The following is a 19,065-nucleotide window of genomic DNA, read 5'->3' as shown; positions in this document are numbered from 1 at the left end:
TGTTATCAGAAAAACATGTTGCGGGTAAAAGTTTCCATCACATGCAAATATGACATAAATGCACTAAATACAACTAAAATGCTTGTCAATGGCTTTAGACACCCAATAATATATATAGTCTTTTATGGAGTTGGAAGGTTGATTTTGCCACTAGATCTGATTCAAATAGGTTATAAAACTTGCTTTATTATTTGAAAGCACCAATAGGCCCTAGCGTGATGGCTAAGGCATGGAGAGCCATGCTTTAAACGTGGATCAAGTCCCTTGTCTTCATTTTTTTTGCAAGCCAAGGGAAAATGGTTAAATCAGGGTTCAAGTCCCCGAACTTCCTTGTAAAACTCGAAAACTAGCCTATTATTATCAAAACCTCGCACTTTAGTCCTCAAATTAACTTACTCATCCAATAAAAACCTCATATTTTGGGGGTGTGACATTTTCCGGTGAAACAACCACCAAATTTAGACTCAGGGGGTCGAGACAAACCAACCCATGAATTTTGAGGAATGAAAAATGACGTGGTGGCCGACGACATCAACCGACGACCTTATTTGCAAAGTAGAGAAAAAATAGGGGGAAAAGAAGAGGATTCAAAACGACGCGTTTTGGTGTATATTTAAGTTTTTTAAAACAACATCGTTTCGATACTTGTTTCTATGTCATAACACTATTAAAAAGTTAACGGTAGAGGAACAAAATGGTTCAATCCGTAAAGTTCAGTGAGCAAAATAAAAAAAAATTGAAGTACGGTGATAAAATAGGAGAGAGAATAAAATTTAACGAAGAATAATATAATTACCTTTTTTTAAATGATACAAACAAGGATGAATCGAGTATAGGGGGGGAGTAGTGGCCCCTTTAAATTTTTAAATATTATATATTTAATTTTACTATATTATTTTTATTAAAATATTTCGTCCCTAAAATTTTGTAAATTTAAGTTTACTCACTAAAATTTTAAAAATTCATATAGTTATGGGATTCTATTTTAAAAAAATTTTACGTATAACAAACCCATGATAATAGAAAAGTGAAAGAAAGTTCTGGAAGTAGGAAAATAAAGGTTACCAAGTAAAGCAAGTGGATTCAATTTGACAAGTCCAAAGTGGCGAATGGGTTAGCGCATGCATGAGATGATGCAAGAGGACAAAACAAAATTAAAGGCATGATAATTATATGCCTCTGAGATGTCCATGGAGTTATCCTCTTCTTCTGCACACTTTCCACGCATCCAATTGCATACACATCAACTACTTCTATTTTTCTCCAAATATTTGAACCGTCCTCATTCACACAATTTGCTGTTTCTATTGATCTCACTTTTTAAGAATTTTAAACTTTAGAATGTAGGTAAATTATGTGTTTTAGTATCTAAACTATCCGTTTTTTATTCATTTCAGTATCTAAATTTTATCTTTTTAAAATTATATTTAAATTTAGTTTTATTTCGTTTTAGTATCTTACCGTCAGAAACTTTAGTTTTGTTTCATTTACTATCCGTTCAAAATTTAACATTAAATTTTAAAAAATGAAAGTTTAGGTATTAAACATATCAAACTGATAGTTAGGTACTAAACGTATTTAGTTTTTAACGACGGGGTACTCAAATAAAATGAAAAGTAAACGTTGGGTATGATTTTGAAAAATTAAAAGATTTGGTATTAAAACAGACCAAAACTGATAGTTTAGATACATGCAGTTTACACTAGAATTTATTGGAGATTTTATTAATGCAAAATTACATCATAGGTCCCTATACTTTTGAAAAAACCAATACGACCATCGTATTATTTTCTCTCAATGTGACCCTCAAACTCAGAAAACAAACTCAATGTGACTCTTTAACCAACATTTTTTGTTGTTGACTGATACAGTACTAGCGTGTCAGTTCACTGTGGGTGATGTGGCGATCCATGGTGATGATGTGGTAGTCCATTTGCCATGTTTGAGTACCAATTTAACCATTTGCCTTGTCATCCACCGTGTTAATCTACCACCCTAGATTACCATGTTAGCACTGTGAAACTGGCACGTCAACACCGTAACATCAACGACAAAAAATCTTGGTCAAAAGGCCACGTTGGTTTTTTCCTGAGTTGGAGGGTCCATATTGAGAGAGAAAAATAATACGAGAGTCAATTGGTTTTTTCAAAATTATAGGGACCTCTGATGCCTTTTTGCCTTTTATTAATAAGAAGATTTAAATTCGTTGAAAATTAAAATATAAAAATTAAAATTGATTGAATGTGAGTATGAGACTAAATGCATAATTTATATATATCATAGGGACCAATAAAACAATTTCACCTATATAACATCTTTTATGTTCGTTATATTCTCATATAAGGGGAAAAAAACCCTAGTGTATATCTCTGTGTGTATATACTTGCAAGCTCCTTACTGCGCTTTCTTCACTAACATCCATCTCTGAACTTGGGTTGTTTTATTCGGTAGTTGAAGGTGAAAGGAGGCCGGGTCTCCTGGGTATGTTTCTTTGTATGAGGAAAGGAGGCTTGTTTTCTTTAATTGGATCATCTGGGCCCTTTTCATACTTGACAAGCTGTACTGGGTATGCTTCCAAGTTATGGTTGTTCCCGCTTCTGGATTTGATGGTTGATTCCTGGGTGAAAAGAAAAAGGGGGTTTCTTTTGGATTAGTTTCAGCTCTATTTCATGCTTCGGTCCAAAGTCAGTGGAGATGTTTATGGTCAGAAAATTCATTTCTTTAGCACTGGGATGCTTATATAGATTGGTGAAATAACATGAAGAACATTCTCAAGAAACTGCATGTGTCGAATCAATCGGAAGACGATAATAAATCATCGTCGGTTCTTTCTAGTTGGCTGAATTCTGTGCTAGTAGAAAAAGTCCCAGTCCACCATCCTCTTCAAATTTGAAGGAGGAGAATCAGAAAACTTGGAAACCAGTGACCAGTGAGTTCTGGTGGTTTAGAGGCTGATTTGGATGGAGCGAGGCGCAATTCAGGGTCTAACAACCCAAGGGATCCTGAGGTAGAAGAGGAGTATCAGATACAATTGGCTATGGAGTTGAGTGCTAGGGAGGATCCTGAGGCAGCTCAGATTGAGGCTGTTAAGCAAATTAGTTTAAGCTCTTGTGGTCCGGAGAATACTCCAGCTGAAGTTGTTGCATATAGATATTGGGTATGTTTCCATTTAGCTTTATTTTCCCTTTTTGTTCTTTTCATTCTTAGTACGTGCTACACTAATCTTTGGAATCTTGTAATTCAATGCTTGATCTTTAGCTTTCTTTTCTTGTTAGAGCTTTAACCAACTATTCTGGTTAGAATTAAGGTTTCTACCAAGTTACATGGAATTGCAATAGTTAAGGTAGAGCAATGTATTGGTAATAAACTAGTAGTTGTGTTATAGTTGTTCATTATAGTGTTGTATTCACTATAAGTTAAGGCCTTAAGGGTCATCTCATATTGTTTGAGTTTGAGTCGTGCTTTGGCTGGTTTTTGGGGTTCAGGTCAGTTCTTAGGCTCTAGGTTCAAGCACATACTGCACAATGAAATTAACTAATTAGAAAATTAACCCCCGACACTAACTAGCTAAGCATATAGCTAGCCAGCTCATTCGCTGAATTGTCCATGCTTGCAGAATTATAATGCTCTGAATTATGATGACAAGATCCCCGATGGCTTTTATGACCTGTATGGAACTCTAACCGAATCCACTTCAGCAGGAATGCCTTCACTCCTTGATCTGCAAGGGATGTGGGAAGACAATGTCTCTTGGGAAGCAGTTATGGTGAATAGAGACTCTGATGCAAATTTGTTGAAACTTGAACAAAAAGCACTAGAGTGACTGCAAAGTTAAGATCAGAATCTTTGACTTCTGTAAGCAGCAATCTGGTGCAAAAGCTTGCAGTTTTAGTTTCTGAATATATGGGTGGACCAGTTGCAGACCCTGGTAATGTGTCCCGAGCCTGGCGAAGTCTTAGTTACAGTCTCAAAACTACCCTTGGCAGCATGGTTTTGCCACTTGGTTCTTTAACAATTGGTTTGGCTCGTCATCGTGCGCTGTTATTCAAGGTGCTTAACCAGTTTCTTCATTCTTTTTTAGGTTAGTTTTTTTATGGATTGACAACTGGATTTCTTAAGATTTACAAGAATGATTTAAAGGGAAAGGTTTCTTACAGCCAATCCCAAGTTGGAATAAAGAATTGTATCGTTAAAGTTTATAGTTTATTTATTTTTCAGTTCAACAATATTGTTTTTTTTTATTAGGAGATTGGGTCGCCTATAATTATGTCAGTTTCTGCAGTATTATGATAGATTTAGCCTACTTGAGTTATTTGCGTATTTTTTCTCATGATTCACAAAGACTCCTGTTAATGTTAACATGCTAAGATGTCTGGTACATGTCACCAAAAGATGGTAATGTAATTTTTTAACAATTTTTACCTAGGGGGAGGGGTAAGGGGAATTTGCTCCTAATGGGTACTGAACCCACAACATAAGGGAGAGGGAGATGCCAGCTGAGAGTTTTTAACCGCTTGCTCTAGAGATTGTTGACAAAGATAGTAAGGTATACTTGCTCATTATCTTGTGCCATTAAAAGGGTTGTTACTTGTTAGTGAAGAAAAGTTGCAATAATGTTCACGGGGGAAAAATATGTTACTTTGAAAAAGGTTGTAATTAATGCAAGCCATATTGAGAAAACAACTGCAAAAAAAAAAAGCCTTCCCCCATGCAAGATTGGCTTTTTTTATTGTTGCTCTATTATCCTCTGTCAAAGGCCATGTCCGACATGGAGAAAAAAGAAAATTATGAGAAAAGACAGCAATTAATGATGTCAACTGACCCTCAATTCTTTCTAATTTCCACGATCTTGAAATTTTTGTTTTGGTCTATAATGTTCGTTTATGCTATTTTCCACATGTGTCATTATTTTGCAAATTTAGTTTAGGTCATGTACAATGATGTTCGCCTCAACACTTGTACCGTCCGGCATTCTCTTGATTCTTGCCTTTAGTTATGGCGAGAACATATTTAGAAGTTAGATTTTTATGGTTTGAATGCGAGGACCTTCATTGGATTCTCCTATAGCAATAATGGTTGCTTATTTTTTGGTTTGCATAGGTTTTGGCTGATGGTGTTGGCATTCCTTGCCGATTGGTGAAAGGGAAACATTATACAGGTTCTGATGACGTGGCAGTGAACTTGTAAAGATTGATGATGGAAGGTGATTTCTACTATGCTGCACATGTTTACCTTTTCTCCTAAATATGAAATTAGTCACCTGAGTTATTTGGTTCAGCTTTCTTGGAGGTAGAATATACTTGTCATTTTTTAAGTAGGGCAACAGCTGACTACTTTTTTTATTCAAACATGTTCCTTTTGCTGAATTCTATAGCTACCTTATAGAAACCTCAGCTTTATTTTCATCTATATCTTTTTTAAAAAAAATTGGCATTGTGGTTATTGCATTTCTATTTTAAAAATTGCTCAACAAGACTTGTTGTGAGCTAGTGGTACTTCTAGGTTTGTAATTATTGATATAGGTTGCAAAAGCTTGATTATTCATCGAAAGTGCTCGGTGTGTTTTTCAGGGAATACATTGTTGACCTAATGGCAGATCCTGGTACACTTATTCCTGATGCAGGTGGATCTCATGTGAATATGATGATTTTTCTTTTCCTCCTGTCCTTTGTCTCGAGACATTGATTCATCCCATATGGCTTTCCAGTAGTGGGATTGGGAGTTCATTGGAAGATGGTTCAGAATATGGGACACTCGGGAAGAGATCCAGGTTAAAAAATTTTGCTTTGGAGGAAACCAATATGATGAAAGAGGAGATTGTAGTGCTTGCTCAAATTTATCTGAGGCAATTAGTAGTGGGGAGCAATCTAAGGAATCCACGGGCGACTTCAAATTCCGTTCCAGCATGGAGAAGGCCTGTGCTAGAGCTTCGAAACAGACCTAATTATCCTTGTGCGCTCGCAAGATCTCCTTCCTGGACAGAAGGTATTAACACCCCTACTGTGCATGGGATGAAGGTGAGAGATGTATCACAATACATGATTGACGTCACCAAGGAAAACCCACAATTAGCTCAAAAACTTCACGATGTGTTACTTGATAGTGGTGTTGTTGCTCCTCCCAACTTATTTACTGGCATTTATTCTGAGCAGCTAGATACAGAAAATATTGAAGTCAGATCGTCTGTTGAAACCAAGGATGAAAATAGGCAGGGCACTGGACCTGGTGAAAGTAAGAACCACGATGATTTTGCACCTTCTCCTTACTTGCCTCCTCTTCCCCAGCAGAAAGTATCTGTTAAGGCAAGCTCCCATGATCAACCTGAGCATCTTAAACCTGTGGAAGGCCTAGGGGTCATTTATCCATTTGATACAAGAGAAGTCACTCGACCACCTGTGTCATCAAAATGTGAAGCGTCTCCTATTCAATATCCCAGAAATGTCCCAGTTGCTGCTGCAGCAGCTGCTGCTGCTGCTGTTGTTGCATTCAATGGTAGTTGCAGCAAAAAAGTCTGGCACAGATTCAAATGTTGAACTTCCTATAGCAGCTGCTGCTACTGCTGCAGTGGTAGCAACAAGAGCAGCCACGAAGCATAATGATTGTAGTGTTGTAGATGCTGACTTCTGGCTGTGAGCATACTGGTGAAAGGGAGCAAGATGCTTTGAGGCTAAATTCTGGAGGCAATAGATTATCAGATAGATCAGCTGGTAATGATAGTTCGAAGTCTGATACTTCCCTTGATGATGTTGCGGAATGCGAGCTACCTTGGGAGGAAATCACCTTGGGCGAACGAATTGGACTTGGTATCAATGTGTTCTTAGCTACAAATTCCATGCTCCGTCTTGTGTAGATAATATGGTTCCAGGTTGTTTTCTGTTGATGTGATCTATTTTCATTATTTTGGTGCATCCTTTCTGTTGCAGGATCATACGGTGAGGTTTATCGTGGAGACTGGCATGGGACCGTGAGTTTTCTTATGCTAAATCTTTTATGTCTAATGTCCTCTTTGCTTTGTTACAAATTGATTTTAGATTGGAAGTTTTAAAACACTATCAGAAATCACTGACTTTCAAATGAGCTTTTGCTCCAGTTTATTTTTCATTTATATTAGAATTATGAACCTGAAACTCAGGATAGACAGACTAGCCTTATTAAGTCTTGCAGTGTGTTTCTTTATTCTGGGGGCTGGATAATTATGCCATATTTATTAACTAATAATTCTTTCACGCACTTGGATTATCTTTATAACATTGTAAAATTGGTTTTCAATCAATTTTATAACATGATTTTCACTTTCCTACCTTTAAGTAGAAATATTTTGCTGCCTAGGTTTTTGATGGGGTAAACCTTGCCATATATGCTGCTTTTCTCTTAATGAGAACGTTTGACCATCTTCTCGCCCTTCGATTTCACAGGAAGTTGCAGTAAAAAAATTCCTAAATCGGATATCTCTGGGGATTCACTTGAAGAATTCAAAAGTGAGGTAAGCCTTTCCTTTCTCCCTTGCCGCTATTTTATATGCGCACTTACCTTATGCCAAAGCCTAAATAGATGCACTGTTCATGTCATTGGAGATGTTTTACTTTTAACCTTCAGTTACATATTACCATATAATTAACTATGAAGCATCTTTTATTGAGAAAGTAAAGTCTTTGTTTTCCCATGTATATGAGAACATGTTAGGGGTATGTTTCAATTTCTTTAATTGTATTCCTTTCTGAGTGGTTTCATTTGGCACGATCACCGTTCTTTGCAGTAAGCATTTTCCCAAAATCACATTGCAGTCCCTTCATTGCCCCCTCCATTTATTTGTCCAAGTTACTTCCCTTTTAAGTTACAAATTTGTAGGTCCTAATCATGAAAAAGCTAAGACATCCAATGTCGTTCTCTTCATGGGAGCTGTAACTCGTCCTCCGAACCTTTCGATTGTAACAGAATTTCTTCATAGGTATGTTGTCTATCAGTATTTTCATAATTTTATTGGAACTTCATCTGGAGGGTTCCGAACTTGTTCATCTTGGCATGCTCTTTTTAGGCATGGTTCTGGATTCTGAACTCGTTCATCTTGGCATGCTGACTCTTTTGTTCTGATTCCCTTTGTTCTCGACAACTATTTTATGTATTATTGCCGATTTCCTATTTGTTAATTGCTTAGCTATTCATTTTGTTGTATCTTGCCTATCTTCACTCTTTGCATTTTTCATTGTATTCTGCAGAGGTAGTATAGGTTAATTCACCGACCGAACAATCAATTGGATCAACGGAGGCGCTTAAGGATGGCTCTTGATGCTGTATGATCCTATCATTTATTATTAACAGTACTAGAATTTATCACACTCACTTTGTAAGTGAAGAATGTTTACAAATGAAAAATATATTTTAAGAGAAATATAAAACAGTGGTTCTGCTACGCGGCAGCCTAATTAAGGTTAATTTAAGACGGTTTCAACCTAAAATGTTATCATGTTCAACCTAAAAAGTTATAAAATTATAACATTTTCGGTTGTAACCTGTCCAACCTAAAAGTTGCTCTGTCCAACTTAAAAAGTTACACTCTTGATAAGATTTCGGTTGAACCTGATTTCCGCAGTTTCTAAACCTTATACTAAAAAGTATTTTAGAATTTTCTAATATTAAGGGGTTGGGTAGCTCCCAGCTTGTAGGATGTAATCTATTAGCTCCCAGCTTGTCATCAACCATAAGTTTTACCAATTTGTGCTTTTATATGTTGTAGATTATTATTGTTTTGTGATTGGAAACTGTGGATTTGAACCCGGCTCTTGAGCAGGGGGATACTTGCACCAACCTGTAAACAAAATGCTCGGGTGCCAAACGATTATGTTATTCTTGTAATTTTATTTTACTTTGTCTGTTTATTGTTTTAACCTTCACTTGGTGGCTTTGCTTCTCATCTTTCTCCTTTGAATGCTTGAACTTTCAGGCTCGGGGAATGAATTACTTGCACAATTGCACGCCGGTGATAGTACACCGTGATTTGAAGTCCCCGAATCTTTTAGTTGACAAAATTGGGTTGTAAAGGTTGCCTTTTTTTCCCCCATTTCTTACTTATCACCGATTCTTTTAGGATTTCTTTAAACAGCTCATCCTAGCATGGAATTTTGTATAGGTCTGTGATTTCGGTTTATCACGGATGAAGCACAGCACATATCTATCATCAATGTCAACTGCAGGGACGGTAATACCAACAGCTTTTACTTGTACCATATGTGATATGCTTTTGAATTTAACCGTCCACTTTCTCCAGGCTGAGTGGATGGCTCCCGAGGTACTACGAAATGAACCCGCAGATGAGAAGTAGGCTTTCCCCTTTCCCTCGGTTACTTTGCATTACTGCTTTTCCATTGTCGTCCTAGAATCATATGATGTTCATAATTCATTAACATATGGTCATATGCAGGTGTGATGTTTATAGCTTCGGAGTTATATTATGGGAACTCTCAACAATGCAACAACCATGGAAAGGAATGAATCCGATGCAAGTTGTTGGTGCTGTAGGATTTCAGCACCGTCGTCTCGACATTCCAGACAACCTAGATTCCGCCGTTGCAGAAATTATTAGAAAGTGTTGGCACACGTGAGTATATTTCGATGGTCCTAGTTCCCTGTTATTCTAAAACAATCAATCATATTAAAACACCGAGAACCAAACTTCCACGAATGGCAGAGCTGTATTCCAAATGCTATATATAGTGTCATGGCATTGCAATCAATAGTATGTAGCTGCAGCAGATGTATCTGAATGTGTTTATTGGGTGACAGGCAGAACTGATCCCAGTTGTTTTGAAATTGTAGAGACCCGAAACTGAGGCCCACGTTTGCAGAAATTATGGCTGCTTTGAAGCCACTGCAAAGCCTATAACAAGCGTGCAAGTGCCGAGATGGACTGTATCTTCAACGTAGTGCCCATGAGAGAGGGTAAGCCATGAAAACATTGCAGAAGACCTAGCAGGCAAAGAGAGACCAAGACAAGGGAGTCGATTGTACACTGTGTTTGTGTATATATATTATATGAAGCGTGCTGCAACAAGAAATGCTATCTGCTTTTGATTATGTTGCGGATGGTAATTACAATATTATATTGAAGTTGTAGAGCTAGTAGCAACAATTACTTGACTGTTTGTTGCAGTAACTTCATCAAGAGTAATTATTTCTTTACACCTTTAAGACTGGTAATATTTTCTTTCGTCTTGGAATCTAAAATTTTTTACTCGTGATCTCATGGATTCTAGTGATCATTCGTAGAAAAGCTTCCTCCACGTTCAAGTTTTGCAGAGCAGATGTTTCCATGAAAAGCAGGCCCTGCGACTCGGCTAGGTTTCTCCCTTCTTCCTCGGCAACTTCTCGAAATCTGCTCAAATCTGATTTGTTTCCGACGAGGACAACGACTATGTCGGAATTGCCAAACTCTCGCAGCTCGTGCATCCATTTCCTCACATTGTCGAACGTTGCTCTTCGGGTTATGTCGTACACTAACACTGCACCCAATGCTCCCCGATAGTATGAACTTGTAATTGCTCTAAACCTGTGTTTATTTTAACAAATAACATCATGATGATTTATCAATTCATAAAGGTTTAATGCTCATTTTGACACCTAAACTATATCCGTTTTTCTATTTTGGTATATCTCAATTTTCTTTATCCAACTTCAACACTTAAATTATTATTTATGTCTTAATTTACCCCAAAATAGAACACGTTATTGGCAGATGTCGATAATTTTTTAGATAAAGTACAATAAAAATGATAATTTAAGTACTAAAATAAGACGAAAAGTTAAAAGTTCGATACAATCCAAGGGTCAAGATGACTATTAAACCATTTATAAACTAACCAAATACTACCAAATACCAAATACCAACCAAACTCCTAAACAACAATGAAAATTGTCAAATTCAAGATCTCAATGTCCAAAGAAAATTAGGGTTTAGTGGTGGGTTAAATCTCATTTGCAATAAGTGATTTGGGAAAAGTTTGCGAAAAGGGCACGCAACCACAACCAAACAAAAAAAAATCGTAAATGCACCAATCAAGTAGCCTTTTTTAATAAATGAATTGTTATTATTCTTTGAAGATTCAGGTTCAAGCATCATATAGGAGTGTGAACGTTCAATATTGAAAGGCTGAGAGTTATCTTTTAATAAATATTACTTAACACTTACCTAAATTAATAAAAAAATATTGTAAAAAGTAAAAAGGATTATAAATATCAAAATATAAAATGTAAATTAAATATAAAAATTACATTATCATAAATTAAAAATATATTTTTTTCACATTTATCAAACATAAACTAAAATATAATAATTCCCCTATCTTAGGTCCCACTAAATACTTCCATTTATCTTATTAAAATTCAAAAGTCTCCACTGAATCAGCAACTAGATCATCACGTAGCTGGAAAGACATGTTCATATGATAGGCCTGATTGATCGAGTTAACTAACTAGTTCATACTTTACATATGCATGGAAATCAGTTTCTACAGAGTGAGTCGGTTAACCGACTCAGTGAGTTCCCAAGCTCTTCCTTTGCTCTAGCTGAATTTTAGTGAGTTGAATAGTTGATATCTAAATCAGTCCATCAACATGCTTAATACAATAATCAACTCGGTGATAGCTTATGCAAGGAATCGAAGAACTTGAAGACAAATTCTTCCGCAGAATGAAAGTAAAGCTACGGAGATATATTTATTACCTTTCTTGGCCGGCCGTGTCCCATATCTGAACTTTTATGATTTTATCGCCGATCTTGACGTTCCGGTAAGCGAATTCAACTCCGATGGTAGGCTTCGAATCCAATCGGAATTCATCGGTAGCAAACCTCGAGAGAAGATTCGATTTCCCGACGGCGGAATCCCCAATCAGAACTGCCTTGAACAGGTAATCACACTCTTCATTGTATGAATCAGCCATACACGAAGCTTGTGCCCAGTAAACCAAAGATCAAAAGCACAGAAAAAGCTTAAAAAAAGAACACAGAGGAAAGTTGAAGATTCACAAAACTGAGATGTTTAGTCATACACAAGACTTCTAATCAGCTACGTTTTGGTCCTATTTGTTTACATTTACATTCGAAAAAATAGATAAAGGCATATGATTACCTGTTACTTTGATGTTGATTATAACCAACTTTTCGTACTCGATAATTATAGAAAGTACTCAAATGATCCTCTCACTATAGTATAATGCTTTATTGAGTCTCTTAATTATTAAAAATTATAAAAAGATCCCTCAACTAAGAGAGTTGTTTTGTTGAGTCTCTCGACTATTAAAAGTTACAAAATGGTAACTCGACTATTCATTATGTTCCAAACTTGTTCTTTTTCGTTAAAAATTTAGCTATTGTATGAGTTAGACATTAACATGTTGACTGAGATATGAGATGATATGATATTAATTTGAGATTATGAGATCATATTTTATCATATCTCAGTCAGTAGATTGACGTACAACTCAGATTGTAGTCAAAAGTTTAACAAAAAGGAACAAGTTTGAAACATAACTAATAATTGGGTGATCATTCTATAACTTTTAATAGTCGAGAGATCAACAAAGTAATTTCCTATAGTCGGAGACTGTTTTGTATCTTTTTAGTAGTAAATGGACTACTAAAATATATATTTGTTGAGGGCAGGCAGCTCAATCAAATTATCTTGTTATGCTGACGTGTCATCTACTTATTGGGCCTTGATCTTCCTTTTCGTGACATTATGGTTATCAGTGGTCTAATTCCATATCCAAAAAAATTAGGTAAAGAAATGATGGTTAATCATTCCATATACTAATCCTTTTTAAAGCACAAAGTATGCATTGTTGGAAATGCTCAATAAATGTGTTAACATAAATCTTTTGTTTATTTAAAAGAGGGTAAAGGATGCAAATGGTCCCTTGACTATAGGGTATTGTTTTATTAAGTCCCTCAACTATTAAAAGTTACAAAATGATCACTCAACTATTCATTATGTTTCAAACTTATCCTTTTTGGTTAAAAATTGAAGTTTGTTTAAGTTGGATGTTAATATGATGACTAGGATATGACAGTCGTTGGAGATTTTGGGATCAAATTGTATCATATCACAGTCAACAAGTTAACGTCCATTTTAACATAAATGACGAGTTTAAAATATAATGAATAGTCAGGTGATCATTTTGTAACTTTTAATAGTCAAGGGATTCAACAAAATAACACTATATAGTCGAAGGATCATTTTGCAAGTTTTAATAATTGATGGACTTATAAAGTACCCTATAGTTGGAAACCATTTGCGTTCTTCACCCTTTAAAAATACCTAATTTTAAAATTTATGAAAATTCGTACATTTAAAACAAAAGTAAATTCTATTTGTAACTACTGTTTTCAAATCTGTAATTTATAATTTTTAATTATGATGAATTCCTTTTTATTATAATTTTTCTTATAAAATCTACGTATTATTGATTTTCAATTTCATACAATTATCTTACTTATAGTAATATAAACATATTAAAATAAGACTTTATATGTTATTTATAACTTATTATTTCTTCTCATGTCTTCTATTTCGTTGTTGTCTACGTAATGGACCAAACATAAAGCCAAGCTGCATGCCGAACTGTATAAATGAATATCATTTTAAATAAATAAAAAAATCAATTGCTTGGGATCAACTCAAACTGAGTGGAATAATTGTGCCAACTCGAATGAGATCGATCGGTTTAAACAAATTAAATGCAATAGAAATGATGAGTGAAGTATAAACTAACTAATGTCTACAACATATTAGGCGCACAATGATTATATTCTACTAATTAAATTATTAAATATTATATTATAATATTCTACTAACTATTTTTTAGGAATGATACGATTCATTAAATTCCAATAGAATCAAGGAGAATTACATGCTTAATATGTTTTGGTTCATTGTATAAAATCAAAACGGATTAGGTCTCGACATGGTTTGGTGAACAAGAGTGTGTGCAATCGATTCACCTCGTGATTAACATAATAGACTCTTAGATCACGATTTATTTCCAACAAGGTACGAGCCTCGTTGAGCAGCAATCCAAAGGTTGAAACATCTTCTCTTTGATTAGTAAGCCTCTTCATGATGGAAATAGCATCTCCTTCGAAAATAGCATTTGTCCACCCGTTTTCAATGGCGAATCTGATCCCTTGGATGAAAGCCCCCACTTCAGTTGGTTCCGCAGTGAAAGGGGGTTCAATCTGTCGACACATTCCCCAAGACCATTCCATTGTGATCCCTAGCAACCACACCTATAGCGGCAGAATTCTCCGACGGTTTACATGCCTCATCCACGTTAATTTTTACAAAGTTTTCATTAGGCCTACTCCACTTGCGACGTTTATGGGGCCTCTGGTGGGGGATGAAACTTTCATCGTAATTAGCCTCCGAGAAATCAACACATATGCTCCATGCTTCCAATGACCACGTCTCTACTTATATTTTCTAATCGTGCACCCATTTGTTTCTTCAGTTCCACACATTTCAAAAAGACTCGGTAAGTCTGGAGATTCCTTCTAAATCCAAGCAGGAAGCAATCCATTCCAGACATTCTTTGCAAGAGTTTCCTTGCCAATCAATGATAGAAAGGTCAAGTCCAAAGGTTTAAAGGACATGTTCGGTTTTGGGGCAATCCTTAAAAGCATGCATCAGGCTTCAGTCTCATTACCACACATTGGACATGTCCCCTCTCAAACCCTTGCAATTTTGATTTTATGAATGGAGAAAATTGAATGAAAAAAAATGATCCTCGTTATGAATTTATATCAAACTCGATCCAAATAAATTAACTAATAGATCATGTGTCGAAAATATCCACACACAAAATAGTCTGAATATTTTGATTTTTGTATGGGATTTGAATTGATTGATGGGCTTAATTTACCAAAGTTGGATCAAAAACATTGAGAGTAGGCTTTTAGCTCGAGCCTTGATGGCATTCAAAAATGTTTTTTTATTAGGTCCAAATGTGAACCCAAATCTTCAACTTCATGATATGTATGGGCGTGACTTCTTGCCCATCGACTAATTTGCATACCGGTGGCTTTGACTTGTACTACCTGTAGACAAATCCACAGCTACACGAATACTACTCTTACAAAACCAATTTCTAAACTATGGACAGGGGAAACATCAAAGTTCGTATAATTAAGGCAAAAATGCCTCATAAGTTATGTATTTAAAAAAAATAAGCATAATTCTCGTATTATTTTTTCTTTTAATGTGATCATCTAATTCAGAAAATAAATCTAATGTGGTTTTTTTACCAACATTTTTTCGACGTTGATCGTTACGGTACTGATGTGACAGTTCAAAGTGCTGACATGACAGTCCACAGTACTAATATGACAATTTAGAATGACAGATTAACATGACGGATGACATGTCATATTGGCTAAATTGGAAACTCAAACATGTCAGATTAAGTAAATTGACAACTCAAACATGTCAGATTAATTAAATTGACAACTCAAACATGACAGATCGACTGTCACATCAGCATCGTGAATCGCCACGTCAGTATCATGAACTAGCACAATAATATTATAATGATTACTTTGAATTTATTTATGAGTTAGAGAGTCACATTAAAATAAAAAAAAACAATACAATGATCATATTAATCTTTTTATAAAGAGAAAAAAACTTCAGTGATCGAAAATATCTTATAATATACGATTTTATCCAACTTTTTTTGGATTTACGAAAATAACCAACAAATTCGCAACGCTAACTCCAGTTTCGCAATACAGTTCCCAAAATCACAACGCGATTCTCCAAAATCGCGATTTTCAAATTCACAATACGGTTCTGCAAAATCGTAACGCGGTTCTCTAAAATCGCAACGCAGTTCTCTAAAATCGCAACGCGATTCTCCAAAATCGCAACGCGTTGCGAAAATAAACGCTCTTTGCGAATTTGAAATTTGTGTTGCGAATTTGGAAACTGATTTGCGAAATTGGAGTTCGCGTTACGAATTTGTTGGTCATTTTCGTAAATCCAAAAAAAATTAATTTAAATTGTATATTATAAGACATTTTTTATCACTAAAATTATTTTCTCTTTTATAAAAATACAAGAAACTCTAATACTTTTTTTTGTCTATAATTAATTATACGGTCTCATATAAATAAAAAATATATATAAACACAATAGTAGTTCTTTATTTGATCAGAGACTGCATCTATTACTCGCCCATACTAGTCCTGATTTATTCATTTATTATAGATAGGAGGCGTCCACAGTTTGACCCGGTCAAACCCTTTCAATTAATAAATGAAGTTCGGCTTTTTTACCCCACTGACACCGTTTATTTTTATTTTTACTTTTCTAACACCGTTCGACCAATATTTCCAAAACTAGCACCCTTTCTGCTGAGTTGGCAAAGGCGCGTCCCCGGGGACGCGCTTTACCCGTGTTTTCGCTGAGTTGGATGCCACATGTGAAAGGCGCGTCCCCGGGGACGCACCTTTGCCATATCATCAGACACGTGTGGAAGGCGCATCCCCGGGGACGCGCCTTCCATTAAATGTCATAAATGCCCCCATCCGTTTTTCCTAACTACCCCTCCTCCTCCCCTATATAAACCCCCTCAACCCTCACTCATTCTTCACACCAAAATCATCTTCTCCTCTCTTATATAACTCAAATTCTCCAACTATTTGAGTTTTAAATTTGTTATTAGTGGTAAGAAATTTATTTTTATGTTAGTATTTTTTTAAATAGTTATTATTTTTTATATTAATATATTTATGTAAATATTATTTTTTATTAAAATAATATTTATATAATTATTATTTATTTAGAATTATTAATTTTTTGCTAATATATTGTTTTGTCTACAGTTATAATGGAAAACGAAATGCTGTTGCGATTGGATATTGATCATATCTCCAGACATTTTAGCGATATGGTAATATTTTTATAATTAATGTTAATATTTAAATTTATTTTTATTTTAAAGTTATTATGAATTTATATTAATTTTTACTTTTTAAATATATTATTTAGGATGCTGATCGTATTTTAGAAACTTTTATTAAAAATCCACGTATACCGACACCGGAACGTATTTTGCCATATTTGGCTTCTGCTGGGTTCGGGTATATTGCAACAATTATAGGCGGTTGCAAACTCGAACCTGTCCTAATTTCTGCACTGATTGAGAGGTGGAGGCCCGAGACACACACTTTTCACCTTCCATGTGGAGAGACAACAATTACATTGGAGGATGTCTCTATGCATCTGGGGCTTCCCGTCGACGGAAATATGATGTGTGGTATGGCGGATGGTGATTGGCAATCAATGTGCATTGATTATCTTGGAGCTGCTCCGCCAGAGTTTAATGGAGGTAGAATAGCTTTATCTTGGTTGAAAGCTAATTTTGAGGTTTTAAATGAAATGCTTCAGAGGATCAAGCAAAGGCATGTGCTCGGGCATATATTCTACGAATAATTGGAGGAATATTGATGCCCGACAAATCTCGCAACCAGGTGCATTGTATGTGGTTGCGGCATCTGATCGATTTTGATGAAGCTGGAAGATATAGTTGGGGTGCTGCAGTTTTGGCATTTCTCTTTAGAGAAATGTGTCGGGCGACGAATTATAAGAAAACTGCTATCGGTGGATGTCTTCTGCTTCTACAATCATGGGCGTGGTTCCGCATGCCTTTCTTATGCCCGATCGTGAATGAACCATACGTATTCCCCTTATTGTTGAGGTAATTTTCGAACTAAATTTTGATTTAAATATTTTCAATTAAATAGGGTGATATTTAGTTTATATTATATTTCATAGGTGGTCGATGAAAAGAAAGGACCATAAAGTATACCTACTGTTTAGAGGAAATTCGTTTACTTATTGATACGAAAGCTGGGTCTGAGGTATGTTTTTAAATTTGTTTAATTATTAATATTTTAATTTAAAATGTTATATATAATTAGAATATTTTATTTATTTGAATTGTATATTTATATTTCAGTTTCAGTGGATACCTTATGCGAGCGATGAAGTGAAAGCTTGCATCCCACCCCACCTTAGAGGGTCATTAGAGGTATGGATATCGGTTATACCTCTTATATGTTATGCTATTATTGAGTGGCATCCAGTTGATCGCGTGCTCCGTCAGTATGGTTGTACGCAATATATTCCTGGAGCTCCTAGAAATTTAGACGACGTGCATAACATAGATAGACGGGGAAAGAAAGATGTTAACTGGGTGGTGAGACACAGAGATTGGATTGCGCTATGGGAGAACCGATATACACTGTTGGCCCCTCGACAATATTACGCTGAAACTGGTCATATGGTTACGGATAACTATATGGACTGGTTTAATGAAAATGGGAAGCCGTTTCTACTTTCGGCGGAAGCACGAGGGGTTAACATTCCTAGGCGCCAAGAAAGACGTCAACCGTCTCAATATCATCGTCCCCCGACGCGTGGACGGAGAGAAGGCGCTACCGGTTCTGCATCAGTCCCACCACAACATCCTTATTCGTCGATGCCGCAGGGGTACATGCCCAGCCCTCCACTTCATATGCCAAGCCCACCAGTTTATATGCCATCTCCGCAGGGTTACATTCCGAGCCCGCAGGGTTACATTCCTAGCCCGCCAGGTTACATGCCTAGCCCGCCAGGTTACATGCCTAGCCCGCAGGGTTTTATACCATATGGAGGTGCATATACGACTATGTTTAATGATCCAGCATATGCTTCATGCATCTTATTTGGCTGGTGGTGCTTCTCCGCAGACACCTCAATCTTCATCTGGATCACATACATCGATGCCAATGTTTCCACAGTTTCCACAGTTCCCGGGGAGCGGTGGGATTGTTACTAGCACTCCTCCAGGGTCGTTATTTATACAGGCCCTTCAGCCCCTTCAGCGTCATCTGCACCAAATGAAGAAAATGCGCTGATGATAGTGAAGATGAGGAGACTGAAGAACAAGTTCCACGGAGAAATCCTCCACGAAATAGGCAACCACCGCCATGTGGAACTCATTCGAGACGACGACATCGGTGATCCAGTATATTTA

The 19,065-nt window shown here is 36.1% G+C and overlaps 1 protein-coding gene and 1 pseudogene across 1 annotated transcript; one reads left to right on the top strand and one right to left on the bottom strand.

Moving 5' to 3' along the window:
• The first annotated feature begins 2,396 nt into the window (after positions 1-2,396).
• On the top strand, positions 2,397-9,990 carry LOC120186555 (annotated as a pseudogene).
• Positions 9,991-10,182: 192 nt separating this feature from the next.
• On the bottom strand, positions 10,183-12,044 carry LOC120186558 (ras-related protein RABA6a-like). Its single transcript, XM_039190455.1, has 2 exons — positions 11,717-12,044; positions 10,183-10,543 (listed from the first exon to the last, which is right to left on the bottom strand). Exons 1-2 carry the CDS (start codon positions 11,932-11,934, stop codon positions 10,216-10,218), a joined length of 546 nt encoding a protein of 181 aa, XP_039046386.1. The 5' UTR covers positions 11,935-12,044; the 3' UTR covers positions 10,183-10,215.
• Between the last annotated feature and the right edge of the window lie 7,021 nt (positions 12,045-19,065).

The sequence above is a fragment of the Hibiscus syriacus genome, unplaced genomic scaffold (genome assembly GCF_006381635.1).
Source record: "Hibiscus syriacus cultivar Baekdansim isolate YM2019G1 unplaced genomic scaffold, ASM638163v2 tig00113716_pilon, whole genome shotgun sequence".
In the NCBI taxonomy this organism is placed as follows: domain Eukaryota; kingdom Viridiplantae; phylum Streptophyta; class Magnoliopsida; order Malvales; family Malvaceae; genus Hibiscus; species Hibiscus syriacus.
The sequence above is the reverse complement of the archived record's forward strand: the minus strand, read 5'-3'. Positions and strand labels throughout refer to the sequence as shown.